At 47.9% G+C, this 19,472-nt stretch overlaps 1 protein-coding gene across 1 annotated transcript in view; it reads left to right on the top strand.

Moving 5' to 3' along the window:
- The window catches only part of TNS3 (tensin 3), a 260,707-nt gene extending 246,126 nt beyond the window's left edge, over positions 1-14,581 (top strand). The window contains 4 exon segments of the mRNA XM_045565361.1: positions 7,393-7,561; positions 9,861-9,929; positions 10,027-10,053; positions 11,583-14,581. Of these exon segments, the coding sequence (XP_045421317.1) occupies positions 7,393-7,561; positions 9,861-9,929; positions 10,027-10,053; positions 11,583-11,727 (410 nt within the window). The 3' untranslated portion in view covers positions 11,728-14,581.
- Positions 14,582-19,472: the final 4,891 nt, after the last annotated feature.

Here is a 19,472-nt window from a genome sequence, read left to right as displayed (position 1 = left end):
TATTGCAATTGATGAACCTCCATTGACACATCATTATCACCCTAGAGTCTATGGTTTGTTTACATTAGGGTTCACTCTTGGTGTTGTACATTCTGTGGGTTTGGACAATGCATGATGACGTGTATCCACCATTACAGTGTCATGGTGAATAGTTACACTGCCCTAAAAATCCTCTGTCCCCCATCTGTTCCTTCCTCCCTCTCCCCAAACCCAGGCAACCAGTGACCTTTTTACTGTCTCCATATTTGTGCCTTTTCCATATAGTTCAAACCATACAGTATATAGCCTTTTTAGTTCGGCTTCTTTCACTTAGTAACATGCAGTTAAGTTTCCTCCATGTGTTTTCATGACTTAATCACTATTTTTTTTTAGCACTAAATAATATTTCATTATCTGGATGTACCCCAGTTTATTAATCCGTTCACCTGCTAAAGGACATCTTAAGTGCTTTCATGTTTTGGCAATTATGAATAAAGTTGCTATAAACATCTATGTGCAGGTTTTTATGTAGATATGTTTTCAGCTCCTTTGGGTAGATACCAAGGAGTGCAGTTGCTGGATTGTATGATAAGAGTATATTTTAGTTTTATAAGAAACTGACAAACTGTCTTCCACAGCAGCTGTACCATTTTGCATTCCCACCAGGAATGATCTTACTCCACTTCACTGGAATTTGGTGTCTCACTGTTGCTTTAATTTGCATTGCTCTGATGACTTGTGATGTGGAGCATCTTTTCATGTTTATATACCATCTGTACATCTTCTTTGGTGAGATGTCTAGTAAAGTCTTTGGCCAACTTTATAATTTTGTCTTTGTTTTATTATTGAGTTTTAAGAGTTTTTTGTATATTTTTGAAAATAGTTCTTTATCTGATATGTCTTGAAAATATTTTCTTTCTTCTGTGGCTTGTCTTTTCATTCTCTTATAGAACAGAAATTTTTAATTTTAATGAAACCTAGCCTATCAATTCTTTCCTTCATGGATTATGCCTTTGGTGTCATATCTCAAAAGTTGTCACCAAACCCAAGTCCATCTTGATTTTCTCCTATGTTATAGATTCATTTTTTTGTGTGCCGATGTCCAGTATTCCTGCATTATTTGTTGAAAAGACTATCTTTTCTCCATTGTGTTGCCTTTGCTCCTTTGTCAAAGATCAGTTAACTGAATTTATGTGAGTCTATTTCTGGGTTCTGCATTCTGTTCTATTGTCTATTCTTCCACCAGTACCATGCTGTCTTGGTTACTGTAGCTTTATAGTAATCCTTGAAATTGTATAGTGTCAGTCCTCCAACATTGTTCTTCTCCTTCAGTATTGTGCTTGCTATTCTGGGACTTGGCGTTCAGTCCTCCAACTTTGTTCTTCTCCTTCAGTATTGTGCTTGCTATTCTGGGACTTGGCCTTTCTATGTAAACTTTAGAATCAGTTTGTCAGTAATCACGACAAAATTTGCTGGGATTTTGATTGGGATTGCATTGAATCCACAGATGAAGTTAAGAACTGACATCTTGACAAAGTTGAGTCTTCCTGTTCATGAACGTGGACTATCTCTCCATGTATTTAGTTCCTTGATATAATATCTTTCATCAGAGTTTTGTAGGATTCCTCATATAGATCTTGTATATAGTTTGTTAGATTTATATATAAGTAATGTTGGGGCATGCTCATGTAAATGGTATTGTGTTTTTAATTTCAAATTCTACTTATTCATTGCTGGTATATCAGAAAGCAATTGAGCTTTGTATTATATATTAACCTTGTATCCACCAACCTTTCTGTAATCACTTATTAGTTCCAGGCCAGGTTACTTTTGTAGCATTAGATGCCCTCCTGCTGGCCCCAGTTTAAGAGGGTTGTGGACAAGCCACACACCACAGGACTCTTGTGGTTCCGTGGCTGTGAGAGAGGAGCACAGCTAGAGAGGACAGTGGGTCCCACTGACTTCAAAACCAAGTTCCCCCACTGGAAGTCTTTCGTGCAATGCAGATATTTACTGTCAGAAATGTTGGGAAGGGAATTTCTAAGTAGAAGATTGGACTAGAAATTCCTCCATATGTACCTCATGTCTGTAGAGTATTTTATGGCTATTACTCCACAAAGAAGGTATATGAAATACATAGGCATTTGCTTATTCCCTGTGCAGTTTGTATTATTCTTCTACGTAGTTTTGCTGTGTAAAGTTATAGATCACTGTGCCTATTAATCTGTTAAAGTAAAATCGCTCTTTTTTAATGGAATGTTCATAGCGTTGAACTCATTTTAGACTCTCCTTAAAGGATAAGCTACCTGTGGCCAAAACACAGATGATAAGAACATGCCCAAAATAGCAAGGGTGCTAAAATCCAAAGCTCCAAATGAAAAGTGTAGCTGTGGTCATGGGTTTAAGACCAGGCTCTGCCATTCAGAGTTTTGATCTCTGGCAAATCACTTAGCCGTAGAGACCTGAGGTTTGTATATGGTCAGTGGGGATATCCACACAGTGGTTGCAAAGACCAAATGGCTAGGACGTTGGAAAATGCCATGGGAGCTGTTTTCCTGGCCTAAGAGAAATGTCCTTGCCTGGGAAACCAGCCTTGAAATTGTAAGATCCGGATTCTACCTTTTAGTCTGGCCTGATCCTGGGCCAGAACCATGGCGGCTAAGTGAGACAGTGGGTCCCCATGCCAGGAACGAGCTCACAGCCCCCAAGTTTGTTTTAGGTGGCCTTTGGAGCCCACCCTGGCTTGTAGCCTCCTTCTATTAAAGCAACAGTGTGGCTCCTTGTCCCTGGTCCCAGTGTGGTGTCTGGAAGGATGTGGGGATTTGCTGCCGGCCTCTGTGGTGGGCAGCTCCCCCGCACTCTGGACCTAGGAGATGGGGCTACAAAATCAGATTCTCTCTGACTGCTTTGTTTCAGTTGTACCTTTTAAATTTTGAAATTTTGAAAACATCTAATTACTGGCTTTTAAATTGCAACTCACATATCAGCAACATTCTAGAAAAGCCTTGAAAATGATCACGGGGACACTCTCAGAGCACTTGCTCCTGTGCAGCTCGTTAGCCCGCCCCTCACAGGGCCTCCGCAGGTGGCGTCCTGTCATCCCGCCTCACACACGGAGCACCCAAGGTGGTGGCTTAGCTCCTAAGTGGCAGAGCCAGGCCAGCGTGCAGCACCCGTGTCTGGGTGCATCCACGTGGCTCAGGACACACCCCGCTGTCTCGGCCCCACGCGGCCAGGGCCAGGGTCACACGCCTGTGCCTTCCACTCTTCTGGCCTAACACCTCGTCGTCACGAGCAGCATTCGTGTTTCCTTAAGCTTCCCAGTTCATCCAACTCTCACCCAATAAATGCTGAATTACTAAATGGATGGGTGAGTTGGCTGGTCATGATAATGTACCATGATAGCCCTTGTAGATGCTGAAACTTTCTCTTCTGTCCTGGCTTATCGTTTTTAAGTACACTTTTCCATCTTTTTAAATAGCATGAAATGTGTCAATAACCCTACATGTTTTTATTTAAGTGTGGGTCTTCTCAGAGATAAGACTTTATTCAGAACCTTGAGGTTTTATTTAATCATCTGAGTTGGGCCTTTATATATGAGGCGTAAATTATGACAGTCTTGAGCTTCTTTCCTTTAAAAATCTCTTGTTTCTAAAACACATTAAGAGCTGTGAATTTCCGCACATCATCACACTGCAAGGCAAAGAAGTGGTATAGCAGATTTGTCACCAGGGGAGTGAGGCCATCGCGGTGACCACCCTCAGCTAGTGCCTCCTCCACCTGGAAGCCTGGTGGCAGTTTGGAATATGTACAAAACAGCCGTTGTAGCAACACAGTGGAACGATTCCAATCCCTGATCGCCTCAATTAAATTGAGTGGTTTTTTTCCTCCTAAACTGAATTTCATTTGTTGTCCTAATTCACTTAGACTCCTGGACACGCAATGGTTCTTTGAGACGATTGTGTCCAGTTTCCTCATTGTAAAGGTGGAGGAAGCCACGACTCAGAAATGCTAGCAGAGTCAGACAGCTCACCAAGATGGGAATAAACTTTCAGTTCTATTCAGTTTAATCCCTTTTCATTTGATACTGAGGCTATTACGCCTTTGTTCCAATCTCTAAAACAATTTCTATTTATGTTTTAAGCCTCCGTTCTTAATTGTTTTTTGTTGAAGCCGAAGAATGTAGTATAATCCCGAAAAGAAAAGCTTTTTTTTAAAAAAAAAAAAAAAACGAGACTTCTGATAGATTTTCCAGAAATGTTGTGGTTGTGTTTTTTAACTTAGCATATTATAGGTATAATTTCTGTATAAAGTCACATGTGTTTTAAGAAAGGAAATATGGGGGGGGAGGAAAAAAGTGAGTTACTCATAGACCTGTCAGCCTTGCACACCCGAGTGTCGGGAGGAAGAGTGGACAGCAGGCACGATGTCCCCTGCCCAAAGACCATGCGTGGTGGCAGCCAGATTCCTTCACGTGCTACCTCCAACCTTGTATGTACATGGAATGATGCTGCATGTACAATTCTTTATATTTCTTTTCTCTCTTAGCGTGATTAGTTTACCCATGGTTTTTACAAACATAATGCTGGTCTCATTTTTAACAGCTGTATAATGGTTCGTCTTGTAATTAAATTCTTTATGTTCATTCATTGTGTTTCTAATGTTTCAATACTACAAACAATGCTTAGAGGATAGTCTTTCTGCATTATTTTTTTTTTTTCTGAATTCTAGATTGTTGCCTTAGGACCAATTTCCACACGTGATACTACTGGGCTAGAACATGTAGACCTAAGACCCTTCTGTGTTGTAAAGTCCCTTTCCCAGAGTCGCCTAGGAATTTGCAGAGCTTCATACCATGAGTGCTAAGAGCAGCCTCCCTGTTAATGCCTCGCTGGGCACCAGAGCTCTGAATCTTCACCCCTTGCCAAACGCACTTGCCAAGTGCAATTGGACGGTCTTGGACCAGGCCCCGTTGGACAACCACAGTGTTGGCCCCGCAGGCACAGGCCCACCTGTTTTCTGCAGGACAGAGTTGGGCTTTGGGGCACTTGGTATTGGAAGATTGAGTTGTCTTCCATAGAACTGCCACCAAATGCAGGTGGCAGCTTTTCCTTCTGTGTTTGGAGCAATAACAGCATAGCTCCTGCATTTGGGAGAGACATTCCCCAAACTCCAGACTGCTACCAGATGCCAGTCAGCAGGACCACTGCCTCTCAGAGATCCACTGTGGTGCCTGCAGGAGAGCACAGGTCTGCGCCATGGTTCCATGTGAACCCATCCAGGTTGTGCCAAGTTTGTGGAATTTTCATAGCAGTTAGATCAAAAGTCCCCTTTTCCCCTCTTTGTGATGGCATGATTGGCATGACAGTAATACTAATGAAATTAAAGGCAGAATATTCACCCTCCTAAAATCTGTTTAAAATTTTCCAGGCTTCTGGCTGGGCATGGTGGCTCACGCCTGTAATCCTAGCACTCTGGGAGGCTGAGGCGGGAATATCGCTCAAGGTCAGGAGTTCGAGACCAGCCCTGAGCAAGAGCGAGACCCTGTCTCTACTAAAAATAGAAAGAAATTATCTGGACAGCTAAAAATATACATAGAAAAAATTAGCCGGGCATGGTGGCACATGCCTATAGTCCCAGCTACTCGGGAGGCTGAGGCAGGAGGATTGCTTGAGCCCAGGAGTTTGAGGTTGCTGTGAGCTAGGCTGACGCCACGGCACTCTAGCCTGGGCAACAGAGCAAGACTCTGTCTCAACAACAACAACAAAAAAAGTTGTCCAGGCTTCCTTTTAACTCCTCTTCATAGGCACACATGCTTTTTATTTTCTAGTTATAATCATAACAGAGATAGTTTTTATCCTGCCTTCCCAGTTGACTGCTAACAACATTTTTCCATGTTGCCATGTGATTGTCATGATCACTGCTTGCTTGTTGCCTGGTATTCCATCGAGGGGACTAATTTAACCCTTGCGTTATTTTTGGCCATAATCTGTTTCCAATTTTTCCCACTATAATGAACCTGTGACACACATATCTTCCCCTGTAGGTTAGTTATCCCATGTGGTCATGGAATTTTTCCTTTCCGAACCTTTTCAGAGTTAGTACCTTTAGGCTACTTCTAGGTGTCTCTGATCGGTCTGATAAATATTATCAAGCTTTCATCCACAATGGCTGGCTCGCCTCCTCAAAACATGTCAAAATTTAAACATTAGCTATGAATTATGGCCTTTTCTGTGGCGAGAAGAGATGACCGAGCTGCTCGTAAGTGGCCTTGCACTCTGATACCCAGGGACATCCTAGCCCACGCGTGGGGCTGTGTGTCAGCACACCCGCCAGCACACCTACGAGAACGTCCGCCAGCGCACCTGCCAACACATCTGCCAGTAGGCGTGGCCTCTGCTCACTCTGCAAAGCCGGAGTCAAGGGCAAAGAGCAGGTAGAGCTGCTCCCGGGGGCATTCTCACCTGGGAGAAAACACCGCCAAAGGAAACAGGACAGCAGACAGCAGACCGTTCATTCGAGTGCTTGGCTGTGTTGGTTGGAAGCACTCTTTGCTGTTTTGTGAAACTCAGAGGCCTTTAAACATGGAATTAACACCCACACGTTCACTCAGGAGCAAGGAGAGCCGTCCTGTTGCTCGGGAGGAAGCCTGCTTGCTCTCCGGCCGGGCAGGCCCGGTTGCGTTCAGGGAGTGAGCTTCCCGCTGGGTGCGAATCCCCATGCTCGAACACCCCGACTGTGCCCACGCCCCAAAGTCCCACGTGCACTTTGGCTCAAGCTACAGGGACGCAGGCTAAAAGGGAGAGCAGGATTTTTTACAAAGCCTGGTCGTTTTTCTTCCCTCAAGAGGGAGTGGCCTGGGAGAAGACATAGCAGCCTTTCCTCCACAGACGGGGCGCTGGGATACGGTGAGGTCGGGCCGTTCCCGGCTCTTTCCAGCTCATGCTCCGAGCACGCTGCCGGCCCCGCCCTCAGCATCCTTCTGGGATGCTCGCCGTTTTCAGAACCCTGTGCAAGGCAGCTACTTGGGATGCCAGAACACATGCTTTTCCCACAGAGGTTTCTCGGGGGCCCTCTGGGCCTCCTTCCCTATAAAGATAGTCGGGCTTTTGAGCTAACATGACTGTCATTTAGACCCACACTGAGACCAGCCGAGGTGCCTCAGGCCTCACCAGGACGCCAGGGTTAAACTGCAGCAGGGCAGATACAGTACTTCTTCTGGCTGGTGGGCAGGCAAAGCCACGTTGGGTGGGGTCTGCTTTGCTAACTTGCTTATTCTCACCTTGACATGGGAGCAAGCCCATCCTTGGGGCACTTACTCTCCACATTTTCAGAGTTAGGGTCAAAGGCATTTGCCTTTAAACGTACCTGGCGCAGTTGTGGCTAACACACATCCCCCTTGGTATCTTGCAGCCTGCAACGTGTGGTACCTGAACTCCGTGGAGATGGAGTCCCTCACTGGCCACCAGGCGGTGCAGAAGGCCCTGAGCATCACCCTGGTCCAGGAGCCTCCCCCGGTGTCCACGGTCGTGCACTTCAAGGTGTCAGCTCAGGGGATCACCCTGACGGACAATCAGAGGAAGTGAGTGCCCAGACGGGGATCCTGCAGCAGGGGCAGCACTCCTGGTGACAGCTGGGCATGTGCCCTTCTTGCCCTTCTCTAATGTGGGTGTCACCTGGGTAAATCCTCAGCCTCGAGGTCGTTAGGCCCCCAGCGTCTGTGTAGGCTCTAGGCTTTTTCCTGCCCGTTCATTAGGTCCTAGGAACCACATAGAAACCATTAGCTTTTGTCCTGAAGGCTTTTTTCTTAGAAATCAGTAAAATTTAAACAAAAAGACATTTGGTGATTTGACCATTACACACACACACATAATTTGCAAATGCAAAAACCTTTTAAGTCGTTTCTTTAAAAACATTCTGAGACTGATGAGAATTCACTGATCTTTGTTTTATTTAGCATAACTGGGAGCCCTCTCATTTCAGGTGAGAGGATGACCTTAATACAGATTATTTCCTTTGGCCGCTTTTGAATGGCTTTCATCAGAGTTGTTGGTGACTCGGTTACGCTGGAGCAGATGTTCCCACTGCGGGTGTTAACTGGACCCCCAGCGTGAGCACAGAACGGCAGCTTGTCCCTCCCACCCCTCGGCCTCTGGAATCACAGGCATTCCCAGTGCAGTTATGAGGCGCTTGTTAGGGAAGCAGCCTGGGTGGTTAGGAGGGAAGTCATTATCAGCTGGGGGAACAGTGCAGTGGCAGGAGCCTTCCAGGGCAGACGGGCCAGCAGGGCACCGCCCAGCCCGGCCTGAGCTTCTGCCCACTAGGACGACTGTGCGCCCACCTGCGGGGCCCCCGCCCGCTGTGGTACCTGCTCCAGAGCGTGTCCCCTGGTGGGGACGTTTTCTTCATCTGCTCCAGCTGCCTGGGAGGTTGAAGGCAGAGTCTGCTCCTCTGTTGCTTTAGGATGAAGCAAGTTTGGGCAGCTTTTGCTCGTAAACCTACACGGGCTAAAAAAAGGAACGTGGGGCAGGACGTGGGCTTTGCTGGTCAGATCTGAGTTCGTGTCCCACCCCCAACACTGACCAGTGGGGTGACCCCGGCAAGCTCCTTAACCCCATGGTGCTCTGTGTCCTCACCTTTCAAACCTGCACCAAAATACCTACCTCAAGATTTAGTGACTCGAATGAGAAGAGCACCCAGTAAGTGCCTTGTGTGGCTCAGCGGCATGGTGGACTCAGGGTCAGGGTCAGGGATGTGGCTCAGCCACAGAGTGGCAAAGGGTCAGGGTCAGGTTTCTTAAAGACTGTCACAATGTGGACTCTTCTCTCTTCCACGCTGCCCTTGGAGGATCTGTTATTTTTCACAGGATCTTTTTTATGTGCCCTTGTCGAGTGTGTACTTTTTCTATAACTCCTTAGTTTCCCTATTTCTTATAGACCCTGGAGATGGGTCATGTCCACATCAGACTAGATCTTTCATATTGCAAGAGACAGAGTTTCAGTTCAGACTGGCTGATTTTGGACAAATGTGGTATATTCTCACTAACAACCAGCCTTAAAGGGCAGCTGCTTGGGGGTGGGAGGGAGCTGGTGGCTGAGGGGTCACCTCAAACTGATGTACGTCCAGGCTCTGCCTCTGCCCCTGCCCATCTGCTGGCTTCTCTCTCCTTCTCCAAGCGGGCTTTCTCCCTGTGCCAGCACAAAGCCACCAGCATGGAGGCATGACTTTACAGGGTAGCACAGCGTGTTATGATGGGCGTCCTTAGGGTACCACATGGACCGGGTGGGCAGCACTCCCAGAGGAGGAAGGAAGGGCTGGGCAGGTGAGCCCAGACGGAGGACTCCCTGGGGGTGGTGTCAGTGACCGTGGGCAGCCCTTCCCCAGGAATGTAACGTGCACAGCCCTTTAGAGGTAGCTCAGTGCTCTGAGATTGCTACTGTGTCTGGTTCAGGAGCCTGTCCTGCGAAACAGGTGGGCTGTTGTCATGATCGCCTTTTCACAGGTTAGAAAACCAAGGTTCGGAGGTGGTTAGTGGTTTGCCCACGATGTTGCAGCCGACAGGGTCTGGTGGGGCCTGTCTCATGCCCCGCCTCCCCCCAGCTTCTCCAGTAAGTTAGGGCTCCTGACCCAGCTCCCGCCTTCCACACGGCTGGCAGTTCCAGTCCACGTGGCTGAGCGGTCCTGTTCCGAGGACCGATCTGCACAACTCTGTTGCCTGTGGACTTCTGATGGGCACACGCTTTGTTCTCCTCTCCAACTGAGTAGTAAAAGTATAAAATAGTTTCCTGCTCCCTGAATCTTAACATGGGGGGAGCCTGCCCCGTGCATCACCCCAAAACCCCAGTAACAGGAGCCATCCTATCTCCACTGCGTTCCAACAGGCTTTTCTTCCGGAGGCATTACCCCGTGAACAGTGTGATTTTCTGTGCCTTGGACCCACAAGACAGGAAGTAAGAAATTTACATTTTTATTATAAGTAAGGCATATATTTCATTTTGCCCTTTAATTTTAAAAATTAACATAATTCTCTTCTCTTTAATTTGCAAGGTGGATCAAAGATGGCCCTTCTTCAAAGTAAGTTGCCAGGATTTCTTTACATTCTGTGTTTACAATCATGGTCCAAAGTTGAAATTTTTTCCAGATTTCCATAAAGGATGCCTTATAAGAAAATGACTACGACCTGTCAGTTACTTTTTAAAAAAAGACAGAGAAAGGTAAAAGTGTTCTCACTACGTAACGTTGCCAGGGCCTGGACGGTGTTAGCCCTCCCGCTGGCTGCGGCCAGGTGTGCAGCGTTTATATGAGACGCTGTGCTGCAGACACGGCTGGGAGGGCAGCTCAGCCCCCGCGGCCATCTGGGAGGGGCTGCAGCGCGGGGTCCGCACAGGCAGGGGGAAGCTCCCTGTGTGCAGGATGAAGCTGGTGTCCCACGCTGACCAAATGTGAGGGCGGGTGGTTTTCATCACCCCCGTGCTCCGCAGCAGGCCAGGCACCCGCTGGACGTCCCTCTTCACAAGTGGACCTGTCCCTGGTTCTCCAAGAACCTGTCCGTGGCCATTCCTGGCCCAGTACTGCCACTGGCAGGCGGAGGGACTTTGTCCTACCCTCCCACTCACAGGCATAACCGGCCGAGTTCCCACAGCTTAGTTTCCTCTGCGTCGTCTAGATTCAGTGACCACGAGGGTCATCGCAGGATCCTTCCCCAGCGTTCCTGCTTCACACTCTCTCGGGTCTCAGGAGCTGGTGCGTGCTCGGAGGGCCTCCCCTCAGCCCCAGTGGGGACAGGCTCTGGGCGCACTCCTGCTCTCCGGCTGGCAGGGAGGACACCGGGCTTCCATCTGCTCGAAATGTGCAGCTCCATCGGGACTACTTAAGTGTCATTGACTGGTCCTTTTCACGGTGTGGAAACTGCTAAATTTCAACAACAACAACAAAATCCTTCATTTTTCTAAGAAAGAGAAGGAAGACCCTTTGGGATTTGGATAGGGAGAGTGGTCGTTATCGTGTGAAGTTTAGGACTCATGAAAGCCTATTAACAGAATGGCTTTAATTCTCCTAAGAGAAGTAATTAGATGTGCTGTTCTTTTCAAACTACTTCCTGAACTGTTCCTAGTCTGCAACCCAGGATTACAAGGCCTGGGAAGAGTCCCTGGTATGTTTGGGGTCCCAGTGGGTGGGAGTGTCCAAGTCCAGGCAGGGATTGGGTGCGTCCGGCATCCCCTCTGGAGTCCCTCCACCCCTGCTCCCCTGGGTGGCTCTGGTCTAGTACGTCAGAGCGGGACCCCAACAGTCTGCACGGACAGGTCCCGAGGGACTCTGGCCCCAGCGTGGGGAGCGTCTGTGGAGGTAGTTGAGCCTCCAGAGCTGGGGCTAAGGACACTCCCCTCCCCCCAGGCTCAGGGCCTCACCTGCAGAGAAGTCAGACGTCTCACCTGCAGGCCTCTGAAGGCTAGACAGGCGGCCAGCAGGGTGTTGGTACAAGGTAGCTCTCTGATATGTAGGATTTGAAGTTCCTCCTGGCAGTGCTGCTGGTGGCCAGAGGAAGCAGACATTGAGTGCTTTGCGGGACACTGACCACTCTAACCTGGACTTTACTTTTGCAGAGTCTTTGGATTTGTGGCCCGGAAGCAGGGCAGCGCCACAGACAATGTGTGCCACCTGTTTGCGGAGCACGACCCCGAGCAGCCCGCCAGCGCCATCGTCAACTTCGTGTCAAAGGTCATGATCGGCTCCCCAAAGAGGATCTGAGAGCCCCCCTCACTGCCTGGACCTGCCAACACCTCTTGAGGCTCTGGAGACAGAAGTGGGTGAGGCGGGGCCCCACTTCATACAAACTGATAATCCTAACATTCCAGGCCTGGGAGGCAGAGAGGACCTCCCGACTCTACAGAAACAAGAACAAACAGCCTCACCATGGATTGGCCTTTCCTCATCCAACACGTCTGCAGCCAATTGCTTTTTGGGTAGGAGAAGCTGGGCACGCTGCTCCCACCCAGGGTCCGTGTGGGACAGGGACAGGCAAGGGAGCAACACGGAGCATGCGGAGGTCTCCACGTTCCTGGCATGCCAGCATTCAGGGCATGAGGCATGCCCGGCCCTCGCGGCAGAGGCGCTGAGTGACCGTCTGCTTCATCTTCTGCCAGCGCGCTCCTGCCCAGCTGATGCCCAGGGCCGGTGGTCTCTCTGACCCCGGTCTCCCTGAGACGGAGATGCTAATGAAACTGAGAAGGGGGTGCATGTTTGAGGAAGGTTTGTGCAGGTCCGGCCCTTCTGGAGCACAGCAGGGTCCGAGGAAGGGGACTTTGCCATGGGCTGCGGGGATGAGGGTGTGGAAGCCTCGTGGCGCCGTGGGAGGAGCGTGCCGCGGCAGAGACCCAGCCTTGTGTGCGGTGCCCATCCGTGCCTCCTGCTCACGAGTGGCCAGCCGGGCTGGGAGGGCTCATGAGGACCCCGAGAGGAGAAACAAGAAGAGGGAATCATGCCATTTCTATATAATTTATATTTTACTTATGCTGAGTTATTTATAACAATTTGCCGTTGCTATACTGTACCAGTGTCAATGCTGCAGCCTGCCAAGCTGTGATTTCGGGAGGCTCGTCCCTGTGTAGGACGCACCGCAGGCATGTGGCTGCAGAGACAGAAGGCGTGCGGCGGGCTGCGGGCAGGGCTGTGGAGTCCCCTACTGCGGTGCCGCCATGGGGACTGTGCCTCGAGCAGCCCATCCCTGCGCTTTGCACTGCATGTCGTCCCTGACTGTGGGTGGCTTCCTTCCTGGTGGGAACGTCCAGGAGGGACGGGAAATGTCTGGGCTTCAGCTGACAGCCCCTGCCTCGCTTGGCTTGTTCTGGGCCATCTGCAGACCCGACAGGCACGACCTAACGCGCCGCTGGCCTGTGCAAGCTCTCCTCATGCTTCTCCCTGCCACCCCTGGGCTTCCCGTGGGGACCTGCGTGATGTGACAGGTGTGAGCGGAAGGCAGGATGAGGAAGGAGGGGGAATCCCAGTGCTGACGTGCTGGGGCACAGTGCCACTGCTCTGCATCATCTCGGCCCGAGCCGAGCGTGTCATTTCATGCGCATGTGAGCACTCCGATGGCGTGGTTTCCCACCTGGATCTGTCCATGGTAGAGGTTCGGGACAATCCGGTGACCCCGGATCCCCCCCAGAGTGAGAGACGGGGCTGGGCCACGTGGAATGAAGCCTGGGCCTCCTCCCCTCACAGCCCGGGGCGCTCTGCGGGCACCTGGCTGTCCCGACTCTGAGCCACCCGAGGTTCCAGCTCTCCTCTGCTGTCAGGTGTCAGGTCTCAGCTCTTAGGCCACCGGGGTATCACAGGCTCCAGTCCCCAAGCTGGACTGTGTGAACTCTCTGTTTTAAAGTGAGGGGGAGACGAAGACTTAGCAACGAGCAGAGCTGGGACCAGCCGAATCACAGTGGCGTTTGTGTACGTGTGCATGGGTGCCTGTGTGTGTGTGTGTGTGTGTGTGTGTGTGTGTCAAGGCAAGTGGACCACTCCACTGTTTAGCTCCTATTGATGCACCAAACGTAAGTGCCTCATTTCTGTGCCAAATGTTTGCCTTGGTCTTTGCCGACCTCCTCCCCTGACACGCAGTGGCGTGGCTGTTCGAATGTGCTGGTGTTCTCTAGAGGCCCCGGTGTCTTCGGCAGAGGTTTCTAGTGTTGCCGTTTTTCATCCACTGCAGGAATCCAGCTGAGGGGAGCAGGCGCTTGTGCTTCCCCAAGACGTGCCTCATCCCGAGACCGTCTGACCCAGAGATCGCAGGCCAGGTCTCTCCTCCCGGAGGATGAGCGGGCTTGTTTAGAAGTCAGAGCGAGACTGGGGTGCGGTATCAAGAAGCACAACCTGCCAGTGAATTACAGACATCTGGGCGTCCCACAACCACAGTGGTCCTCGTGGCGAGCATTCAAGAAGCCACGAAAATTTCCTTTCTGAACTGACTGATCAGGTGTGATTTTTACTCAAGGTGAAAGCGGTCAAGGCATCAGGGAATTTGTCCCGAGCAGATAGCTCCCTCTGAGGAACCAAAGGAAGCGAGTGTCCCTGGTTTCTGAAGAGCTGGTACGACAGGTTTCTTCCTTCCTTGTATGTTACATGTGCATTAAACAGAACAAGACGAGTCCGCGTCGTCACAGACTGTACATGGGCTCAGAAGCCGCGAGTGAGCCCCACCGCCGGCGCCGGCTCGGGGACAGGGAGAAGGAACATTCCCCAGGCATTTGCCTCTGGGGCTCCCGTGGGGCAGGCGCGTGCTGTCGGGAGTAAATGCGGCGAGTTCACAGTAGCTGTGCCCAACACCTAGTATAGCCAGGGTCCTACTAACCCACTCAGTAAGCGTATCGTTGTACTCCAGTGTTAAGCTATAACCGTGTTAAAAGTCACACTGCATTTATCCTCAGCATCAAAGACCTTGTAATGTCTTCTTATCTGCCTTACCTTTTAGTGCATATTTTTACTTTTCTGATATTGTAAAGAATATATCCAGTATGTAAATGAATGTTCTATAAATCCTTTGTATAGTCATTTTCTCTGCTCTTTAAATATCATCTCTATTCAGAGTATAATAAAATTATGAACTTGGTAAGCCATTTGTGTGCCCTGAAGTATGTTGTGTGTATGTGTATGTGTGCATACATTTGTGTATGTGTGCATGAGTGGGCATGTACATGTTATGTTTGTATACATGTGTATATCTATGTGCACATTTGTGTGTATGTGTGCATGTGTGTGCATGCACATATGTATGTGTACATGTGTCTGTGTGTACCTGTGTGTGCTCATGTGCATATATGTGCCTATGTGTTTATGGATCAGTGCATTCAGTTGTAAATTCACATATGTTTTGCCTTCAGGAATATATTTTAAGATTTCTGCCCAGAGACCTTTTAAAATTTATATTCAGAGATTTTTAAAAATTAATTACAATGCACAGTATTGATGATGGGTACTGACAATTCTGCTATAAATACTTCTGCACACACCCTGGCTACAGGAAGACACGCCTGGAGTGGACCAGCCCTAATGGGACCTCCCAGTTTCTACCCAGGTGGGTACTTAGCCTGATATTGAGTCTTGTGGATTTACTTTTACTTCATCCGATGCTGAGGGCAGCCCAGCAGTGCTGCCCTCCAGGCTGTCACGCAGGGCTCATCCCTGCGTCGTCCATCCCCCCAGCCAAGGCCCTCCCTTGGGGGAGTTTGCTCCTTTTTGCTGGCTTTCTGCCCTCTCTGGGCTGTCTCCCTCCAGAGGTGACAGGACACAGGGACTGCTGCTATCTTGTTCCCTCAGCTCCAAAACAGGAAGGAGCAATATCTGGGGCTCATTTGATCACGGACAGATAATAAAGATTTCGATTAGCTGCCACCACCCCCAGCACAGAGTTCCTCTCTGCGTGGTTAGCCCCTGGAGGCTTTGGCTTTCCACTCTGATGAGACACAAAGGAGGGAAGGTTGGGAAGGTGGATTGAAATAGTCCAGGTGTTAGTGCCTCAGAGCAGAAGGGAGAGTGGGCAGCACAGGTTAAATCTTGTCCAACAGGAAGTTCCTGACGAGCCTTTGAAGCAAATCATTGCCCAGGTTCTTACCCAGTGTCACAACAAGGTGAAAGGTGGGCCAGGCGTTGATTTCATAAGAGTTTACAGACTGCGATTTCCAAGAACAGAGTTGGCATGCATCACAGTTGCTGGGCTCACAGGGCATGCACGTGTCCCTAGGTCCCTGGCCAGAGGCATCCTGGAAGACTGTCACAGAGACCCAGTGACCACACCACATGCTGCAGGTGGGTGTCACAGGTTCTCTGTTTATCTCTCAGCAATGTTAACATAACGGGTACCTGTGCCCCACCTGCTGGGGTCATCCATCTATTATGCCAAGGGAACCTCAGCCCGCCCACTGGGGGGTTATTGATCTATTGTGTAATGGGCACTTTGGGCCCACCCACTGGGGGACATCAGGTCTGTACCTCATTCGTGCTTGCGTGTCTTGTCCTGGAGATTTGTATTGCCACTAGGGAGGTGGGATGAGCTGCCCGATGGCCTTGGAAGACCGTACTTCACAGAGCAGGGGCATTTGAACCAGTCTTAGGGGCTAAATTGGAGTTTTCTAGTTGGACTTGGGGCCTGGGCAGTACCAGGAAAAGACCTTTCATGACACAGGTATTGGCCATATCAGGACACACCCTACTGCTGGGATGATTCATAAATGGCCTTAAAGTTCCTAGGAAATCAGGTGACTGTGTGAAGCCTGGCCAGAGCAACAGAAGCAGGATAGAGGAGAGTTCACCAAGGGCCTGTCACCCGTCTAGGTGACCAGGAAGTGGGAGCAGCAAAAGGGATTCCACCACAACAATTAATCTGTGTCCCCATGGATCTGAGACTTCCATCCCATCTCGGAGAGTCTGGGGTCGCTGGGGGCACCAGAGCAGTATCCCACCACAACAGGCACCCAGCCCCATCTGGAAAGCACTCTCCATCTCCCACAGGCAGGGGGAACCTGCCACAACAATTGCTATGCCAGGGAAGCCTCTTCATAGCTGTGGGCCTGCCACTCTCCTCCCTCTCCCCCCCCCACCCCGAGAGCCACCTCTTATGTCCCTCAGTTACCATCAGCAGGGATCAGTGGGAGCCCCAGAGTCACCAGATAAACCATGCAGACCAAAGTAGCACTGAAAAGCTCTGGTGATTAAACCATCACCGGGACCACAGGCCAGGACCTGCTTGCTAAACATAATCAAGACAACTACTTGCTAAAATAAAAGATTTAAACAGGGCCCAGAGTTCCCTAATATAATAGTTAAAATGTCCCAGATACAATAGAAAATTTCCTGTTATGCCAAGGACCAAGAAATTTGCAGCATGAGTGAGAAAGACCACCGATGCCAACATCAAGATGAACCAGATGCTGGAATTATCTGGCAAGGATTTTAAAGTATACATCATAAAAATGCTTCAACAATATAAATAAGGAAATAGAAAAACCAAAGTAAATAAATAGAAGTTATCAAGAAAAACCAAATGGAAATTACAGAACTAAAAAGTATAATAACAGATATGAAAAGCTTACTGATGGATTCAATAGTGGAGTGAAGAGAACAAAGGATAGAATCAGTGAACTTTATGACAACTCAATAGAATTCACTCAATCTGAACAACAGAGAGAAAATAGACTTTTAAAAAATGAACAACCACAGGGACCTATAGGACAATAACAAAAGGTCCAACATTTGTATCATCGGTGTATCATAAGGAGAAGAGAAAGGGGGAGCTAAAGAATATTTGAAGAAATAATGGCTTAAAACACCACAAATTTGGCAAAAGACAGACCTGTAGATACAAGCCAATTGAACTCCAAACAGGATCAACAATAACAACAACAAAAATCCATGCCAAGAAATAATCATAATTAAACTTCTGAAATCTAAAGACAAAAATAAAATTGTGAAGGCAACCAGAGAGAAATGATGGACTAATGTACCAACATACACCAATTTGAATGACCGTGCATTTCTCCTATTGAACCAGGGCAGCCAGAAGGAAGCGACACATTTTTCAAGGGCTGAAGAAAAATGAAACGTCAACCATGAATTCTATATTCAGTGCAATTGTCCTTTAGGAATGAGGGGAAATAAAGACATTGTCAGACGAAGGAAACTAAAATACTTAGTTGCTACCAAGCCTACATTTAAAGATTAGCAAAGGAAATCATTCAAACAGAAAGGAAATGGTAAAAACAAAACAACAACAACAACAAACCTTAGAGCATCAGGAGGGAAGAAAACAATGGAAAGAGGAGAGTATGGGTCATACAATACACTCTACTTTTCCTCACAAGTTTCACAAATCACATTTGATAATTGAAACAAATTATAACACCAACTGATACTCAAGACAATGATATTAAAAAGTGGGTAAGACAAAGGAACCTAATTGGAGGCGAGATTTCCACACTTCAACCCAAATAGTAAAATGTCAATAGACAGTAATAAATCACATATTTTATTATAATAACCAGCACAACCACTATACAAAAGATATACTCAATAAATAAATCAAGATGAAATCTTTAAAAATATTCTAAGTATCCCTAGGAAAACAAGTAGATAGAAACGGAAAACCAAAAATGAGACAAATGAAAATAAAATGTCAGATTTTAGCCCTAACATACTAATAATTCCCTAAACGTAAATACTCAGACTACATCAGTCAAAAGATCAGGTGTGTGTGTGTGTGTGTGTGTGTGTGTGTGTGTGTTGACAGATGACACAATTATGTGCAGTTTACAAGAAACTTCAAATCCAGTGATACAAGTTGAAAAAAAAGTATGCAAAGAGATATGCAAACAACCAAAAACCAAAAGTCAATATATTAACACTAGATAAAGTGGACTTAGAACAAAGAAAATGACTAGAGTTGAAAAGGGATATTATACGATGAAAAAAAGATCAACAGAAAGACATAAAGATCCTAAATGTATGCTCATGAAACAAACAGAGCCTTTATACAATTAGTCCTCACTTAACAGCATTGATTGCTTCTTGGAAACAGTCACTTTAAATAAAATAACCTACAGCAGACCCTAGAATATCATCATTTCTTTACAACACTGGTGAGAAAAAAATGGTTGCTTTACATACCACCATTTTGCGTAAAGCCGCAGTTTTTAAGAACCTATAGATGACATTAAGTGAGGACTTACTGTACATACATTAAAACCTGATAGAGTTGAAAGGAGAAATAGACAAATCTACAATTATAACTGAGGACTTTAACATTTCCCTCTCATCAACTGTTAGAACTAAGTTTTGGTCTAAATATGTGTTTCGCCCCCCCCCCCCCCCCCCCCCGCCTAGATTCATATGTTGAAACCTAATCCCCAATGTGATGGTACTAAGAGCCAGGGCCTTGGGGAGATGCGGTTGGAGCCAACATAAATGATATTAGTTCCTTTGTAAGTGGCCCAAGGGAGTTTGTTTGCCCCTTGCGCCATGTGAAGACACAGCTAGAAGGCACCATCTATGAGGAATGGCCCCTTATCAGACTCTGAATCTGCTACAGTTTTGATCTTTGATTTCTTAGTTTCCAGAACTATTGGAGGGAAAAAAGCTTGTTTTCTATAAGCCACCCCCTCCATGATATTTTTGTTACAGCAGCCCAAATGCACTAAGACAAAAATTGTTACTAAGGAGTGGGGGTATTGTATAAGAAACATCTTAAAATGTGGAAGCAGCTTTAGAGCTGGGTAATGTTAAGAGGCAGGAAGAATTTTGAGGTGCATGCTAGAAAAGGCTACATTGCTGTTAATGGACCATTAAGGACCATTCTGGTGAAGGCACAGAAGAGGAGAGCCATGGAGAAAGCCTCAGTCGTCTTACATAATACCTAAGTGGTCGTGAACAGAATATTGATAGAAATACAGACAGGAAAGGCCATTCTGATGAGGTTTCAGCAATCCCAGACACGTACAGCCACCAGCATGCAC

The sequence above is a fragment of the Lemur catta genome, chromosome 11 (assembly GCF_020740605.2).
Source record: "Lemur catta isolate mLemCat1 chromosome 11, mLemCat1.pri, whole genome shotgun sequence".
NCBI lineage: Eukaryota > Metazoa > Chordata > Mammalia > Primates > Lemuridae > Lemur > Lemur catta.
Note: the sequence above shows the minus strand (reverse complement) of the source record. Positions and strands in the feature narration are given on the sequence as shown.